We start from the raw sequence: 17054 nt of genomic DNA on the forward strand, positions 1-17054 counted from the left end.
TGTTCCTGCTGTGGTGTCACCTGTCACCCATGTTGGGGCTCACAGAGCGCACTGGTGCTGGCACTGTCTGTGCTCCCCCTCAAGCCATGGGGATGCAGGCAGTTGGCCCAGGTGTCCCTCAGGTACTGTGCTCTCAAAGGCACCAGTGCAGAGCTGCTTAAGTCAGGCTTCGGGACTGCCATGGTCGCACACCTGGATCCGCTGTGGGAGCTGTGGAGTCAAGTCACACCACTAATGGCGGACCTGCCCCAGCCACGGGAGCACCAGTCATCCACTTGGATGTCCTGCAGGCAGGCACTGAGCTTACAAAGTCACTGGCAGCGTGTGAATCCAGACATCACAGAGCCCGGGGGACACTGCTTGGATTTCAGCCCCACCTCCAGAGGTGGGCAACCCACTGGTGCTTGGCCACTCCCGGAGCTCAGAGATGGGGTTGTGCCCACTGTGAGCTCACTGAGGTGTGGCTGCTATGGCGGGTCCCGCCCTCCCTTCATGAGCATGTTACCTGAGGCTTCTACAGCAGACCAGGCCCATCCTGTGTGCACCCCCAGTGGCCTGGACCACACTCCAGCCCCTTCAGGCCGTCTCTGCATAGCCAACCCCAGTCCTGTCCCCCAGTCTGTCCACTAAAGCCCAAGTTCCAGCGCCCAGCCCCCATGCGCACCAGCAGACGCACGTCTGAGTAGGGAATGCAGGGGGTTGGGCAGGACCGTCTGTGCTGCTCTCTCCGTTCTGTCCCAGTCTGGCTGCCACACTTGCTGAGCAGAAGCTCCTTTCTGTCCTGGCTCATCTCCCTGCTGGTGAGGAGTCCCCAGGGTGAGGGAACCTTTCCTCTTACACAGCTCCTGCCAGGGACACAGGTCCCATCCTGTTTCCTTGTCTTCTTTCATCCCACCCAGTTACGTGGCGATCTTCCTTGCAGCTTTGGTTGTGTGAGATCTGTGAGCGTTCAGTTGACATTCTGAGAACTGTTCCGCACGTAGATGTGCTTTTGATGTGCCTGGGAGGAGGGCGCTCCGTGTCCTTCAGTTCTGCCGTCTTGGTCTCCGCCTGCACCAGTGTTCTTAAGACACGACCCAGTGGTTGGGCTGTGCACTCAGCGTTAGGAACTGTCGTCTGTGTTGAGTAGGCCTCCCTGGCCTAGCACCGCCTCCCCTGTACACCTTTCCCTTGACCACGTGAGGTCACGCCATTCCGTAGCTCCTGCTCCTGCTGGACGAGGCGCATAGACTCCTCCTTGGTCTGTTCCCTCCCCTTCTATAGCCTTACCCATATTCGTTTGCCCTGAGCTGCTTCCCAGAAGGCATGGCCTTCATCAGAATCACCCTTCTCCCCTCCTGCATCTGAAGCCGCTTCAGGCCTTGGAGTCCCAGCTCCCCCCTCCAATGCCTTCCTCTGCTCTGTGGGCGGCAAGAACCCTTCTGCGAGAGCTCTGCACATGCTTGTCTTGTGACAGCTCTGGTCATTCCACAGGGGCCTGTCAGCTTGTGTCCTCATGTCCTAGCCAGATGGGAGAATGGGGCCAAAACGAGTTTCTCTTTAAAAAGGAATAATAACCTCCCTGTAGTGCTTGAAGGTGAAATCAGTCTGTGGTAAAATAGGTTTGCAATTCAGAGGAGGTGGCACCGAGATTAATGGTTGGCAGCGAAAGGCAATTCTGTTTCACATGCTTCATGGAAAAAAAGATAAAACATGTCGAGCTTTATTTTGTTCCCAGGAAATTAATTTAAGCATCAGTGGATAATACCTCACTCTGTAGCCTGTGTCTGAATAGTGGAGCATGAATAGCTGTCAGGAACGTGGCACTTGACAGGCAGGACTCACTTTTCTGTGGACACTGTGCTGTGTACAGACGGAAGGCTGTCGGCGCCACTTCAGCAGTGTCTGTTCACCTTGTCTCTGATCACGTTTTGGTAATTCTTGCAGTATTTCAGACTTTTCCATTATTATATTTGTTATGGTGTCTGTGATCAGTGATCTTGTTACCACCCCGATTCACTGAAGGCTCACTGAATAGCATTTTCTAGCAATTAAGTACCTTTTAACTAAGGTGTTTGTATTTTTTTAGACATAACGCGGTGCACACTTGACAGACGACAGTATCGTGTAAACATAATTTTTATATTCACTGGGAAACCAGAAAGTCCGTGTGACTCAGTTTATTGTGGTATTTGCTTTACTGGGTGGCCTGGCCCTGAGGTCTGCCTGTAGTACAGTTGTTTAAATTTTTTTCCTTTGCAGTGCAACTCTTTTAAATAAAATCTTACATGGAATCCCAGAGACGTGAGACAAAGGGTCACACTGCGGTGGTGCATTTGCAGGGAGCCTTCCTCAGAACAGAGTCACTCGCAGCACAAGTGACGGCCCTTCTCTCAAGGTCAGAGTCTGAGGCAGGTTTCCATCGTGCTTTCAACTAGGAACTTGAAGAACTTTGTTTTAACATGCCAACAATTGGTCTGGCCTTTAAAAGTAACTTTATTAAAGTTCAGGATAGCTGTTTGCACACAGTTTGATTTAGCAGGCGACACGGTCACGAGCTTCTGGGCTGTCCTCCTCGGCTAGTGCTCAGCGCTGAAGCACTGGCCGGGCTCTGGAGGACAGGCTGCCTGCCCGCAGGGCCTCTCCGACTCCGCTCCCACCTTCCAGAACCTGGGCGTTACTGAGCCTGAGAAGAAAGTTCAGAGCTTTTTCTGTGATACTTACAACTTACTTTACTAAAGTTTTAAAGGGTTAAGAGGCATTTATGAAATTTAAATGCAATAATGGAATTTTAAAGTGTTGGTCCACACAAACTGTGCTACGAAATAAAGGTTTTATTTGCAACTTACACAACTTCATGAAAAAATACATTATGTAGAATCTGACATGGTAAGTAAAACAATCTGAAAAATACTGGTTATATATCTTGGCTTAAAATAATTCAAACACATAAACATTTTATCAGCATTAGCTCAATTAAGACAACAGTTTGCAAAAAGATAAGTTAATTTAAACACTGCTTAGTAAATATGTAGATATATTTTATTAAATGTCAGTTTTATTTAGAATACTCAAGTACAAAAAAATGAAAAATTATATACTTATGACTGTTAAGAAAAAGTTAGAAACAATTAAAGTGTTCTGCAAATACTAAGGCACTGAATTCAGAAATCCTTAATTATCTAAATTTTATCTTTAATATTCAGATGCTCATAGTTATTTTCTTAAATGTTTTTAATAAGATTTAACTTTATTACTTTTCCCCTGGAAGACAGTTTTAAACGACAAGTATGTAATACAGTGTGAGAACACCTAGTTTCAAAGGTACTTACCACTAGAAAAAAGAGTTTATGTACCTGAATGTTTTTGCTTTAAACATATTTTGTTTCATCACATCAACCACAATACTGAAGCCTGGACGGCCATCCTTATTATATAATTTGATAAAAAGCTTAGGATAATTGTATCAAAATTTTAAAAGTTCTATAAAACTACTGAGAGGACAGAGTTTCAGGTACATAGTAATTTCAAAACATATTCCCCAAAGTCTGCCTTTAGTATGTACACACATGGTTCATGTTGGAACAGGCATGCAGTCAGACAGCCGCACTGCAAATGAGCCCTGTGCTGTCATATGAGTCACACTCTGCTGCTTGGGTACAAAGCACAGCAAAGTGACAGTAACTGGGCAGCAGGAGAAATGATCTCGATTCATCCCAAACCAACAACTTAAAAACTCCTAACAGTGAAATCTAAAGAACACCATCCAGTCTGGCTTATGTGTTGACCTCATACTTGAAAGTATTTTCCATGAATGGCAGTGACTAGCCATTTACCAGATACAGAACAAGTGATACAGCAAATAAAAACAGCAAGAAAATCAAAGCACACTGCTAACATTTTAATAACGTTTGCTTGTGATGACCTCCTGTGATCTGGAACCTTTGTTCTACATAAAATTGGAGCTGAAAAGAGAAAAAAAAAAACCTTTTGATTGGTACAATAAAAAACCATATAGGAAATAAAAATCACTAGAATCATTTGTTTTACAAAGCTTTTACATAAAGAGTGAATGTATAGCTAGTCTATTATAGGATGTCTAGCCATGGGACCCTGGAAGACAAAAACAAACACCAAACTTTCCTGAGGGTGACTTCTGAGCTCTCAAAAAACTACGGGCTGGGCCAGATTTTGTAAACAACAGTCCATACCTTACTTTCACAAGGTGACTATAAACTGTCTTTTGCATCATGAATAATAAAATCGGGGCGTCCAAATCTAGGAACATTGGACTAGGTTGAGATGGTAAGGTAAAAGGCCCCTTAGCTTTATAATTCAAGGCACAATGAAAAGGAGTCATAAATTATTTGTATACATTTGGTCCTCTGGGTCCGAGGGTTCCACATCTGAGGAGTCAACCAACTACAGATTGAAAAATATTTGGAAAACAATTCCAGAAAGTTCCAAAAAACAAGACTTGAATTTGCTGCTTTCTGGCATTTATATTCTACTTACATGGCATTCACACTGCATTAGGGAGTAGAAGTCATCTAGGGATGGTTTAATGTGTACAGGGAAGTGTGTGTAGGTTACATGCGGAGGCTGTGCCATTTTAGCAGGGACTTGAGCATCTGTGTGGGTTTTGGTCTCCTTGGGCAACCTGATACCAGTCCCCCATGGATACTGAGGGTGGTTTATCTTTTGAAATTCAATGTTTTTATTTTTTCCACAGATAACTGCATGCCCACTAGATACCAGGCACTGTCCTAGGCCCCGGGGGTGGCTATTAAAACAAAGATTCACTCTCTGGTAGAGCTTATGTTAAGAGAGCATACGTGAGAATTCCTTCTTTCTTCCCGCCAAACCATAAAATCCACAGGCCAATTAAATCCATGAGCACCCCTGTGGATTCACATCTCCATAGTTCAAAATTGGAAGACGATCACAGGCAATGTTATGTTGTCTTAACTTTTTGAAGGAGACTTAAGAATTCTGGAAATACTGGGGTGGAACAGGATGTGGTGATAAAGGAACCTGAGGACTCCCCGGTGAGGGCCACGTGGCGGTGGCTGGTGGACTCATGGATGGGCAGCGATCTAACAGAACAAGCGGTCAAGTAGGCAAGCGGCGAGGACATTAAAGTGGGAGAAATAAAGTGAAAAAATGCAGGTGGGAAAAAACCCTTATTTTCTAAAACTTGGTTACTTTGACTTTAACACGTACCCCAGACCTACAAGCCTTGGGATCTCCGCCACACGCTACCAAGGCCGCCCCGAGGCCTGGGGGCCCCTCTACCTTCCTCTGTATCTGTACGTCCATCACTCGTTTCACAAGCTCTGACATCAAAGCACAGGAGTTCGAATCGATAGCCTGGTTCCCTTATTAAAATAAAAATTCTCACAAAATCATTATCAATAGAATTTGCTTTAAAAAAAAAGTAACCCTAAGAGTTCATTTTTTTTTTTTTTACCAAGTATTTCATGTCAGCACGTCCCTCAAGTGGTGCAGCTGACATGAAGGTCCCCGTGGCTCACGGGGCGGCGTGCAGCCTGTGCTGGAGCAGCCAGCCTCCCGGCCACGGACCCCCATGTCGGGGCGTGTTTCTGTGTCAGGTCATCACTCACTCAGCAGGTGTTTACAGGGCACAGAACACGTGCCAGGTGCCCTCCTAGCTGCGGGGGAAACAGCAGAGCAAGAGGGACAGGGTCTCGCGCTCCGGGAGGCGGACGGGAATAAGGAGCCGGGGAAGCTGTGAAGACACAGGGCAGTGAGACAGACGGGGGGCCTGGGAGGGCGGCTTACTTCTTCCGGTCCTTGTCCTTCCTCAGGCTGCTGCCCGGGACCATGAAGGACTGGTTCTGGTGTATCTCAGAGGTAGCTTTCTTCTTCGAGAACGCAATTATTTCTTCTTCCAAAAGTCTTCTCTTTTCTTCAAGCTTCATCCTCTCTTCTTGGTGGACCCTCTTAAGGTGCTCAAATTTGGCCTGCAGCTGTGAAACAAAATGGATTCCCTTGTGGCAGTGCACAGAAACCGTGCGGCTCGGGGACCCTGCGACACGGCAGCACAGCAAATCGCTCCCCCCATTCCCGTCCCCACCCTGCTGCCAACTAGAAAGCTCATGCTTCCAGTAAAAATTTACATGTTAGATTGCTCTCTAATTTTAAATGTGCTCCCCCAAAATGCATGAGGAAAACATTAGAAACAGCCTCAAGAACAAACTTCAGTTTTTGAAACATCTGACCTTTTCTTAGAGTTTGTATTTTCTTGCTCTACATTTTCCCCACGGAGCCTTTTCAGATAGTTTCTAAAATCCATTCTTAATAAAAGTGAGAGACACAAATTAGAGAAGTAAGTTATCGAAAAGGAAAATAAAGACCTTATTTCCCAAATAAACGACCTAGGTAGCAGTGAAACAGCTGTGGATCACACTGGTGAGCCTGCTAGCAAAGCAAGTGTCAACTGTCAATTTAAATCAAGAACCTTAAAATTGATTAGTTTTTCCAGTCATTCACCTTCTCAAAATCTAAATTCAAGAAATCTTAAATTCAGAGAAAGTTGTATCATAAACGTACAGTTGACCCTTGAACTACACAGGGGTTAGGGCATCGGCCCCACCAGCTGAAAATCCGAGTGCACGTTACAGTCGGCTCCACGTCTGCAGGCCCTGTGGTCGTGGTTAGTGGAAAAACCCACATATAAAGTGGCCCCACCCAGCTCAAACCCATGTTGTTGAAGGCTCAGCTGCACCACTGAAGTAGAACTTACACCATAATGGGAAAACACTGCCTGTCTCTAATAGAGATAACATTTTAAAATTCATTTATGCTCAGTACATTCAGTATAGTTGTTAAAATGAGTTTTGCCAAAATTTTTAACATGAGATTTCCCTGGTTTAATTATCTGGGGGAAAAAAAAATCTAGGGACTGTACCGGGTTCCTTACAGATCAGTCATGTGCCAAGAACACAAGCACAGCATCTAGATGCTAGGTCAAAAAAGACAACTTAAGAAAAAATTTCTGGTCTGGTTAGATAAACTTTCAATTAGTATTTTCAGTTCTAGGCAGCACCCTAACATTCATACAGAAAGTCAGGATTTGGTTTCCAGACAAGGTGGCGAGAGGCTGTCACCGTGCTATAGCCTAGGGGTGAGAGCCGCAGCAGCAGAGACGCAGCTGCACCCTGTTGATTCAGGGTCCGGGAGTGGAACAGACTGTCCGGTCAGCCAGGAAACCCCTGACAGAAGTACTTAAACAGACACAGAAGAGGGCTGAAACAGGTTAAGTAAGGCCCTAAGATTCTCTTGCTCCTAAGAATGTCATCTCGAGAAGTAGCAGTTCCTTAGTATTTACTTATTTAGTTCTTGGGTTGGAAGAATCAATATTGCTAAAATGGCCATACGGCCCAAGGCAATCTACAGATTTAATGTGATCCCTATTAAATTATCTATCACATTTTCACAGAACTAGAACAAATAATCCTAAAATTTATATGGAATCACAAAAGACCCAGAATTGCCAAAGCAATATTGAAGAAAAAGAGCAAAGCTGGAGGAATGACCCTTTCAGACCTCAGACAGTACTGCAGAGCTACAGTAATCAAAACACTCCGTGTGGTATTGGCACAAAAACAGACACACGGATCAATGGAACAGAACAGAGAGCCCAGAAACAAACCCCACACACCTGTGGTCAATTAATCTTCAACAAAAGAGGCAAGAATATACAATGAAGAAAAGACAGTCTCATCAGCGGGACAGTGGTGTTGGGAAAGCTGGACAGCAGCATGTAAGTCAATAAAGTTAGAACATTCCCTCACACCACACACAAAAACTCAAAATGGCTTAAAGACTTAAACATAAGACAGGACACCATAAAACTCCTAGAAGAAAACACAGGCAAAATATTCTCTGACATAAATAGTAGAAATGTTTTCCTGGGTCAGTCTACAAAGGCTATAGAAATAAAAGCAAAAATTAACAAATGTGAGCTAATCAAACTTATAATAAACTTGTGCACAGCAAAGGAAACCATAAGCAAAACAAAACGACAACCATGGATTGGCAGAAAATGTCTGCAAATGATTGACAAAGGTTTAACTTCCAGAATATATAAACAGCTCATACAACTTAATGACGACGACGACAAAAATCCCAGTCAAAAAATGGCCAGAAGACCTAACTAAACAAGCATTTCTCTAATGAAGACATATGGATGGCCAATAGACATATGAAAAAATGCTCAATATCACTAAAGATCAAAGAAATGCAAATCAAAACTATGAGATATCACCTCACACCAGTCAGAATGACCATCATTCAAAAGTCCACAAAGAATAATAGTGGAGAGAGTGTAGAGAACAGGGAACCCTCCTACACTGTTGGTGGGAATGTAGTTAGTTGGGTGTACCATTATGGAAAACAGTGTGGAGATTCCTTAAAAAATTAAAATTAGATTTACCATATGATCCAGCAATCCCACTCCTGGGCATATATCTGGAGGAAAATATAATTCAAAAAGACACATGCACCCCAGACACAGCAGCACTATTTATAATAGCCAAGACATGGAAACAACCTAAATGTCCATCAACAGATGACTGGATAAAGAAGCTGTGGTATATGTATACAATGGAATACTACTTGGCCATAAAAAATTAAATAATGCCATTTGCAGCAACATGGATGGACCTGGAGATCGTCATTCTAAGGAAATAAGCCAGAAAGAGAAAGAAAAATACCATATGATAGCACTCATATGTGGAATATTAAAGAAAGAAAAAAAGGACACTAACAAACTCATCAACAAAACAGAAACAGACTTGCAGACATAGTAAACGAGCTTATCGTTAACAGGGGAAAGAAGGTGGGAAAGGATAAATTTGGGAGTCTGAGATTTGCAATGTTAGCCACTATATATAAAAAGAAAAAAAATTTCTTCTTTATGGCACAGGGAACTACATTCAATATCTTGTAATAACCTTTAATGAAAATTAATATATGTATGTATCTACACATGATTAGGACACTGTGCTGTACACCAGAAATTGACACATTATAACTGACTGTACTTAAATTAAAAAAAAGAAAAGAAAAGAATCTGGCCTATCAAAAGGCTGTATTAATAACAAATGGTCCCTGCTTTTCTAAACAGATGTATAGTAAGAGTGTCTGTGTGTGTGTTTAAAGGGTGGGCCTCACCAGCTGTCCCTCAGATCAGGGTGCAGGTACAGAGCAGCAGCTCTCTTAGCCCATGTGCACCCCATGACCAGGGAGAGGAGAACGGGGCTAACCCTTAGAAAATGAGGCTATAGGACAGATTTACACTGTGGAGCAGAGGTACCTCTGGTTATTTAAATGAAGCTGCATACTTGACATGCATTGTAAATACCCTGAAAGGTTATAGAACACTTGGTATGTCACTCATGAGATCGACTCCAGAAAAACAATGAAAAGTGTCTTAGAAAGGGGGAGGGTGTGACTGTCACTCACACTGTGAGTTCTCAGCTCTGACATCAACAATCTATTCCACACGTAAGAAGCACTCGCTCTCTCCCGGCTCCGGTGCAGACATGGCCAAGTCGAAGGACCACACCACGCGCAACCAATCTCAAAAATGGCACAGAAACGGCATCAAAAAACCCTGATCACAACGATATGATCTCTTAAGGGGGTGGACTCCAAGTTTCGTAAGGAACATGCGCTTTGCCAAGAAGCACAACAAGAAGGGCCTGAAGAAGATGCAGGCCAACAACGCCAAGGCCACGAGTGCACGTACTGAAGCCATCAAGGCTCTTAAAGGCCAAGGAGGTCAAGCCTAAGGTCCCAAAGGGCAACAGCCGCAAGCTCAGTCAACTTGCCTACACTGCTCACCCCAAGCTCAGGAAACATGCTCGTGCCCGCAGCAGGGCTAAGGGTCTCAGGCTCTGCTGGCCAAAGGCCAAGGCCAAGGCTCAGACCAAGGCTGCAGCTCCAGCCCCGGCTCAGGCTCCCAAAGGTGCCCAGGCCCCACAGAGGCTCCAGAGAAGCGGCCTTCATCTACTGATGCGAGGACAGAAGGACTGGTGTGACCCCTGGGCTGCTGTCTGCATGGGGCTCATGTCCTCCTGTGCTGTTCGTACAAATAAACCTGAGGCAGGGGGAAAAAAAGAAGCACTCGTTCAGGGCTCCACTATTCACTACAAGGTGTTTAAATCAAACACATTTTCAAATAGTTAAAAGTTTTTAAGTAAAAACAAAGTGAAAAAGAGAAGATCTTCTTCTGTGCTGTTGAAACCACTGTCCAATGCTCTTAAGACTCTATGGCCAACGTGATCAGCTGCTGTATCTTTTGTAAACGCCGTGTCTAAAGGTCTCATACGTTTCTGTCGTTCAGTGATCCTTTTCAAAGTATCCATTTAAAAAAGTGAATACTGGAGACAGCGTTCCTCTCTTGTTGAGCTAGTAAATGTCTCTAACCTGTGCTCTGTACCTCACTGGGGCCCGTTCACCAAGAAGTCACCCAGCACCGGGGCTCCCGCTGCACCTGTGTCTGCGTGCACACCCTGCTTCCTGCCTGGGGCTCTCCACTTCAGGGCTCTAATGTAGCTGCACTTGTTTATTGAATATTATCTGCAATACTTTTGGAAATAAAAGAGGCATAAATATTAAGTAAAAAATTAACCGAGAAATAGACTTACATATAAAATTGGGTTGTAGTAATATTTTAACGAAGGTTACGTACTTCACATGAGGAGTACATATAAACTGTGCATTCTCTCTTGTGGTGGCAGGAAGGCTCTACGTCTAGAATGATGTTAACAAAGACGCAGACAAGACAACATCTGAACGGTGTTTTAGATGACACTTGTCCTGTGCACCTCCCTACTCTAGGTATCCGACGTCCACAGCATCTCAGCTTACCCTGTACTGTACGTGAAAATCACCCACATTGATACAGAAGGTGAATTAAGAGGTACTTGTTTACAACGGTATTGGCAAGGATATTTTAATAACAAACTTCTCTAACACAGACTTTTTTTTTTCTAACACAGACTTAGATAATGTTTTGGGTTACCTGCCAGTACCTTATTGATACAACTAGCTTTAAATGCCTCAGCCCACCCAGTTGAAGACCTGGCTCACAGTCTCTGCAGTCCAGTGTAATTACTGATAAACCTCCTGTCCCTCTAAAACTGCACTAATAAAGACGATATATCAGTCAGTCTTCCGTGGTCCTTCAGCAGACGATTCTTTGTCCCATGAGTGATAATGACCTCCAGACTGACCCTGACTCAAGCGAACCGACGGCACCAGCTGTTCAGGACAGAACTGGCCATGAGGGAACTTGTAATGGTAATAAAACAGGCCTACTATCTACTGCTTCTAAACCTATACAATTAAAAGTTTAGAACTCTTGTGACAACTTTGGATTAAACTAACTTCATCATTTAATATAATATTCTTAACACAAAACAGTGCTTGAACCTAAAAGTAAAAATCTATAAAGCACCTACTGACAAATAGTATTTCTCTTTTTCTTTCAACCATTTGGTCACCCTCAATTTTCAGTTTCCTTTTAAATAATATACATTAAGCACAATATTCTTATGTGGCATTAAAAATCAAAATTCAGCTGTAAACCACTTCATCTTCTCTCCTCGCTGGAGAAACTGAGAACTGTGATGTGGGAGAAAGAAACTCATACAAGAGAAGTGTCTGTTATTCAAAAGAAAAGCCAGCATCTTATTTCCTACTTATCACAGCTCCTTCCTCAAAATTTGTATTTAAAAACAACTCCAAACCAGGGGCTAGTCTCAAATAAGAGACTAAACAAAACAGAACACCCAAAGGCAATATGAAGCCTAAGACTGAATTCTGGTTCAAAAAAAAAGGAACAATAAAAAACAATCTTGGGACAACTGGTTGGGAAATCTGGTTGTGGACTGGGGATTAGGAGAGATTATGGCATTCCTATTAGTCATCCTCGGCGTGACACTGGTACCATGGTTATGAAGGAAAATACACCTAAGTTTCTGAGATGCACAAAGTGCCTATGATAAAGTGCAGTGACGCCTGCATCCAGGGAAACATCGCGCACACACTCGACACGGCCAAGTGTCCACCCTGCATCTGCGTGCGGGGAGGGATACAGCTACCCTGTACTTTCACTTTCCTGTTGTTTCAACTTTCTCAAAGTAAAGATCAACATTCAAATTATAAATAAGATATATAGTAGATTATTAATTTTACAAAACCACTTACTATAGGGTTCATTTAAATAGCAAGTACTCCGAGAGTACTTAAAATAACAAATTTGTAAAATGAAATTACCTAACAAGTAACTCTTCAGGAACTCTTATATTATCAAGTTGATTTGTATTAACATTTCTGTCTTCTCTTAGAAATTCCTTTCTGCAGCTCATCCTTTGTGACCCTCATCTTAAATGTGGCCGTTTACTTAAAAGCAGCCATTGCAGTTAAGTCTACAGAAAATAGCTTAACTCAAGTAAAACTAAAACTGATGCTTGAAGAACCAGAAGCGAACAGAACTGCGGAAGCTCACTTCTGATGGCTTTGTGCCAAGGCCACCGGACCACCCACCTCCAGGAAGCCTAGCTTCAAACTCAAAAGGCTACTTAACAGTTTTCAGAGTCACCTGCTTCACGGCAAACAACAATCCCAACAAGGCTCAAAAGCTCTCAGAAAAGGCTTTATCAAGCCACAGCTGAAACATTTCTGGCTCCCAATTAAGGTATTTAAAACACTTCTTAGGAACCCAGTCCCTTACAAGCCCATGATAAGCACTTCTAAAGGAAGACATTTTGTTCAAAAACGTAAAAATTTTTATTTGATTTCAGACAGTGATTTTTTATAAAGTCTGCATCTGAAGACTACGCATCTAAAATTAGAGAACAGCTAGTCTTGAAAAGCATCTCAGCTGGTCTTGAGATGAATCTCCAGGCTAGCAGGGCGCCCAAATGCAAATCCCTTCAAAGCAGCACACTTGCCTCTCTTTCCGCCTCTTTCAGCATGGCCTCCTTCTCCTTCACACGCTGCACAAACGTCTGCTTCATTTCCTCCTCCTTCCTCTGGCGTTCACCATAAAATTCGTGTCTTTTGGCTTCATAGGTCTCCTGGAGGCTGAAAAGTTATTTGTGGTACTCTCATGTTAGAGACGCTGTGAACTTGCGGGCCCCACGCACCTCACTGAACTGCGAGGGTCACAGCCTGCGCGCCGTCCCCTTTCCAGAGGGCTCCTTCCACCTCTGCTGCCTCTTCCCCACCCTCACCTCCACATCTGACCACCCTGGCCTGTGAGTTCAGCCTGGGGTCCCGACATCGTTTCAGTCCAGTCCTGTTTCAATTTCTACAGACACACTGTTGAGCCCAACCTGACTTTGTGCTTTTCTGCCTTCACTACTGCAGCAACCTCCTAACTGGTCACTAGGCTTTTAATTCCTCTTTCTCTCACTCTGTTTTTCTTGCCATTTCTAAGATTTTTTTCCACCAAAAACAGAGATTTCCTTATCTTCTTCCTCTGCATTAGTTATATTATCTACAGGGTAAGGTCCTACCTCCTTTAAACGGCCTCGAAGAAACTTCACAATCTGGCCAAACAGACCCAATCCCTGTAAGGTTCCAGCCACACCAACCTATTCCATCATTCCTAAAACATGCCACACATTTCACACTCCAGTGTCACTGCCCATGTCCCCACCTCCACTCTACCCACTAAGCCTCTGTCCCTCCAGGCCAAGTTCAAAAGCAGCTTCTTTCAGAAAGCCTTCTTTGCTCTCCCCAGTTGGACTAGCCACTCCTTCCAAGCACTCCCCGTCTGTCTACACCCCTTCCACCCTCTCTCTCCTAATAGCTCCTCGTCTTCGTGACCCAGCACTCCAGCAGAGCTCTCTAGATTCTGCCGTTTCCCATAGGTGTTCATTTAGTGACAGAAACTGTAGGAAAGCAGAGGCAAGTCTAAGCAAGCTGAGCAGGACTGTCCTGGTGCCCCACGCAGCTGCCCTCACCTGCAGCATCTCAGGAGCAGCGGCCCTCCCCTTCAGCTCACGCGGGGAACAGCCCAGCGGTTACCCGGGGTCAAAAATGCACTTTCCAGCTATGTCACAATTACAAATTCTACTGCTTATAAAAATACTTTACAGCATTAACAGCTGGCCGTGAGTATGTAGTAACTCAGAGCATGTGTTCCAAGGAGGAACAATTCTACACATTTTAAGAGCAAAGTTTAAAAATGTACAAAGTGCCCTAGGTAACCATATAAATGCCTCTAATCTCAAGGCATTCTACTTTTTATATTTTTTGTTTTTCTGGGTTTGTTTTGCTTTTATTTTAAAGAAGACTTTAAATCTATTAGGCTGCCGTCACCATTTTCAGAAACCTCCCTACATTTCACAGGTCCTTCACTGGACTGATAGTCTTTAATAACAAATTTGGTTTAATGTATTTAGATCATAGCAAGTCTAAGTGGTTTTTAAAAAATATTTTATTTATTTTGATTGAAGTATAGTTAATTTACAACGCTGTATTAAAATCTAAGTTTTAAAAAGTTCTCATTAATTTCTTTATGCAAGCACTTCATTGTTCAGGAGGAAGATCAATCCGCCTGGCAAGGAGAGAAGACCTACCAGCAGCTAGACAGCTGCTGCAGGCAGGGACTGGTCTGGACCCGAGTTCCCGCGGCAGCAGGAAGAGCAAGCACTGGCGCTGTCTCACAGGCGAGATGACTAATGCTCAGGGAGGTAAGGCAGTCTGCCCAAAGCGACAGCGCTAGTAGGTAAAGGGCTGGGGCTGGAACCTGATCAGACTTGCACCAAAGCCCATATTCCTAAGCCCCATAAATCCTGCCCTAACGTGATGCCTCAGCCAAAGGTGAAGAGTGAAACACTGCTCCTGCGTGTCCTCCAGCCCTCATGTTCGCCCACTGCGACAGGTAAACTTACAGGGCCAGTGCCAAGGAAGGAAACCTGCACTGTCTTTCAAAAGGTGGTGACTGTCGTGGGTCTATTTATAGACAAGAATGAACAATAGCATTCCTGCTATACTACTCTCGTTTGTAGTATAAAAGTAGCCTGCTGCTGTCGCAGTTAATGCAGCGTAGTATGATAGTTGCAAATATCACTGATTTAAAGCAAAGCTGAAAACCAAAGAGAATGAAAAACACATTCCCAGCGGCTCCTGCTCACCAGGAAAGCGGCTGCACGCCCTTCCCCGGGGCCTCTCTGTGCTTCAGGTTCAGCTCTAATAACCCTGGGAAACCTGCCTGTTTCTGCTGCGACCAAATGCAGAAATTAACTATTTTTGAGCGTTCCAAAGACACAGAATTTATGATACAAAAAATTATGCCAAACACGTAAGCAATTCTAAAATACCACAAAAATCCTCCTTCCAAAATATAGGGCCCAGAGCACTTCGTTGCTGGTAGATTAGACTGGTTACGTTAACCTAAAATAATTCGGGGATTTACGGTTTATAAAAGCACGTTCTGTGTAGTTTAAATAATCCACAGGCCAGTTAGGTGAGACTACAGGACTACATGCAGTGCCGCTCTCCGGACCTCAGGACAAGCATGCGGTCGGTGCTTGTGGATCCCTAACCCTAACCCTCGGCCTGATTCGGGACGACCGTCCAGTGAGGTGGAGATGGAGAGGCTGGGGGAAGACAGGCAGAGGGAGGCTCACGTGACTGTGTGTGTGATGACAGACAGGCAACACTGAGCGCCAGAGTCCATTTGCCAGCCAAACGACAGCAACTACTATTGTGTACACCCCAAATGAAATGGGAGGACCCCCCAGAAAACACAATGTAGCCACGCTAGTAAAACCTTCCCAAGACCTCAGGCTATAAGGAAGCATAAAAGCCGCACCAGACAACTCATACACAAGTGAGGGAGCGCCAAGAGGGGGAGAGTCTGCCGCACCTGACCCAGGAGCCCCGTGAGAAAGGGCTGCTCTCACCAGGAGAGCAGCCCGGGAAGGGCAGAGGCCTCCCTCACACTGCGCTCGAGCTCCCCCACTTTCTTGCTTGTCCTCTGCGAGCACAGCCGCTGCCCCTGTCCACTCTACAACCCGGCGCAGGTGAAGAACCTCATCCTAACTTTCCCTTCCTCACCTGTTCAGTGGGCGGGCACTTCCCAAACTGAAGAAATGCTTAAAAAAAAAAAAAAAGCACATTCCAAGCAATCTTTGATTCTGACTGCCCACCATCTCTCTCCCTCTCCGCTACTGTCCTGGTTACCTGTGGAGCGCTCCCTCTGCCCTGGACGCAGTCTGGTGGGACAACTCATCAGGCCCGAGCCCACCCACAGCCAGGACGTGCGCACACGCCCTAAGCTGGGCCCAGTGGATGCAGAAGGCTTCAAGTGATCCGAGCAGCACAATAACTAATCATGTCAAACGGCTCCGCTTCTCGGCGTGGGAGGGGTCGAGAACACATCCCCCCGCCCAGGGTGCACAGAGGCACAGCCCTGTCGCCTGCCTCCCCAGCGGGCTCCTTGGAGGCCTCACCTGAGCGGCTCATGCTCTGGGCCCACGTCCGTGAAGCCCAGCTCCTCCAGCTTGCAGCGCCTGTACAGCTCGTAGTGCCTGGTGTGGGTCTGATCCCGCAGATCCTCCATGTTTGTGCAAAGCAGCATCTCCCGGAGCTTGACAAAGTCACAGTGGTTCTCATTCTCCACTAGCCAGGAGAACAGAAACACAACACCAGTTCATAATCCTGACACACAGTGAGCAAACAAAAACACATCTGAAGTGACAGCAAAATGATCAGTGTGATTAACAGCTACCGTTGTTTCATGCAAGTAACCAAGGAAGCAACTCATGTCACACACACCAAGTTACAGGGACTGCTGATTAACAGACCAGGTTTGCTCAAATTCAGTAGCCAAGGATAAACAGGAAATAGGAGAGAAATACATTCACTCTGTACAATCTGCTCCAATGATTTCACTAATGTTTTGTTAGCAGTTTACAAACCATCCTCAGGACACTTCACACAGCACCTGAGAGTGTGTAATGATATTCCACCAAAACTTCTAGGTGGTAAATTCTGCACAGCCAAGAACACCATCTGTGTGTGCCGTA

At 44.8% G+C, this 17054-nt stretch overlaps 1 protein-coding gene and 1 pseudogene across 6 annotated transcripts in view; one reads left to right on the forward strand and one right to left on the reverse strand.

Moving 5' to 3' along the window:
- Positions 1–17054, reverse strand: part of SEPTIN10 (septin 10) — a 53284-nt gene that overhangs the window by 1609 nt on the left and 34621 nt on the right. For 3 of the 6 annotated variants that reach the window (XM_032493684.1, XM_032493689.1, XM_032493688.1), the window contains 5 exons: positions 16479–16647; positions 12966–13098; positions 5782–5969; positions 5203–5357; positions 3807–3944 (listed from right to left, as the gene is read on the reverse strand). In XM_032493684.1, coding sequence (XP_032349575.1) covers positions 5210–5357; positions 5782–5969; positions 12966–13098; positions 16479–16647 — 638 coding nt within the window. In that variant the 3' untranslated portion in view covers positions 3807–3944; positions 5203–5209. Of the gene's footprint in view, positions 1–2430; positions 2666–3782; positions 3945–5202; positions 5358–5781; positions 5970–12965; positions 13099–16478; positions 16648–17054 lie in introns of those variants that run through there. The other 3 variants (XM_032493685.1, XM_032493686.1, XM_032493687.1) reach the window with 3 other exon arrangements.
- Positions 9549–10194, forward strand: LOC116667817 (annotated as a pseudogene).

Source organism: Camelus ferus, chromosome 12, assembly GCF_009834535.1.
Source record: "Camelus ferus isolate YT-003-E chromosome 12, BCGSAC_Cfer_1.0, whole genome shotgun sequence".
Lineage (NCBI taxonomy): Eukaryota > Metazoa > Chordata > Mammalia > Artiodactyla > Camelidae > Camelus > Camelus ferus.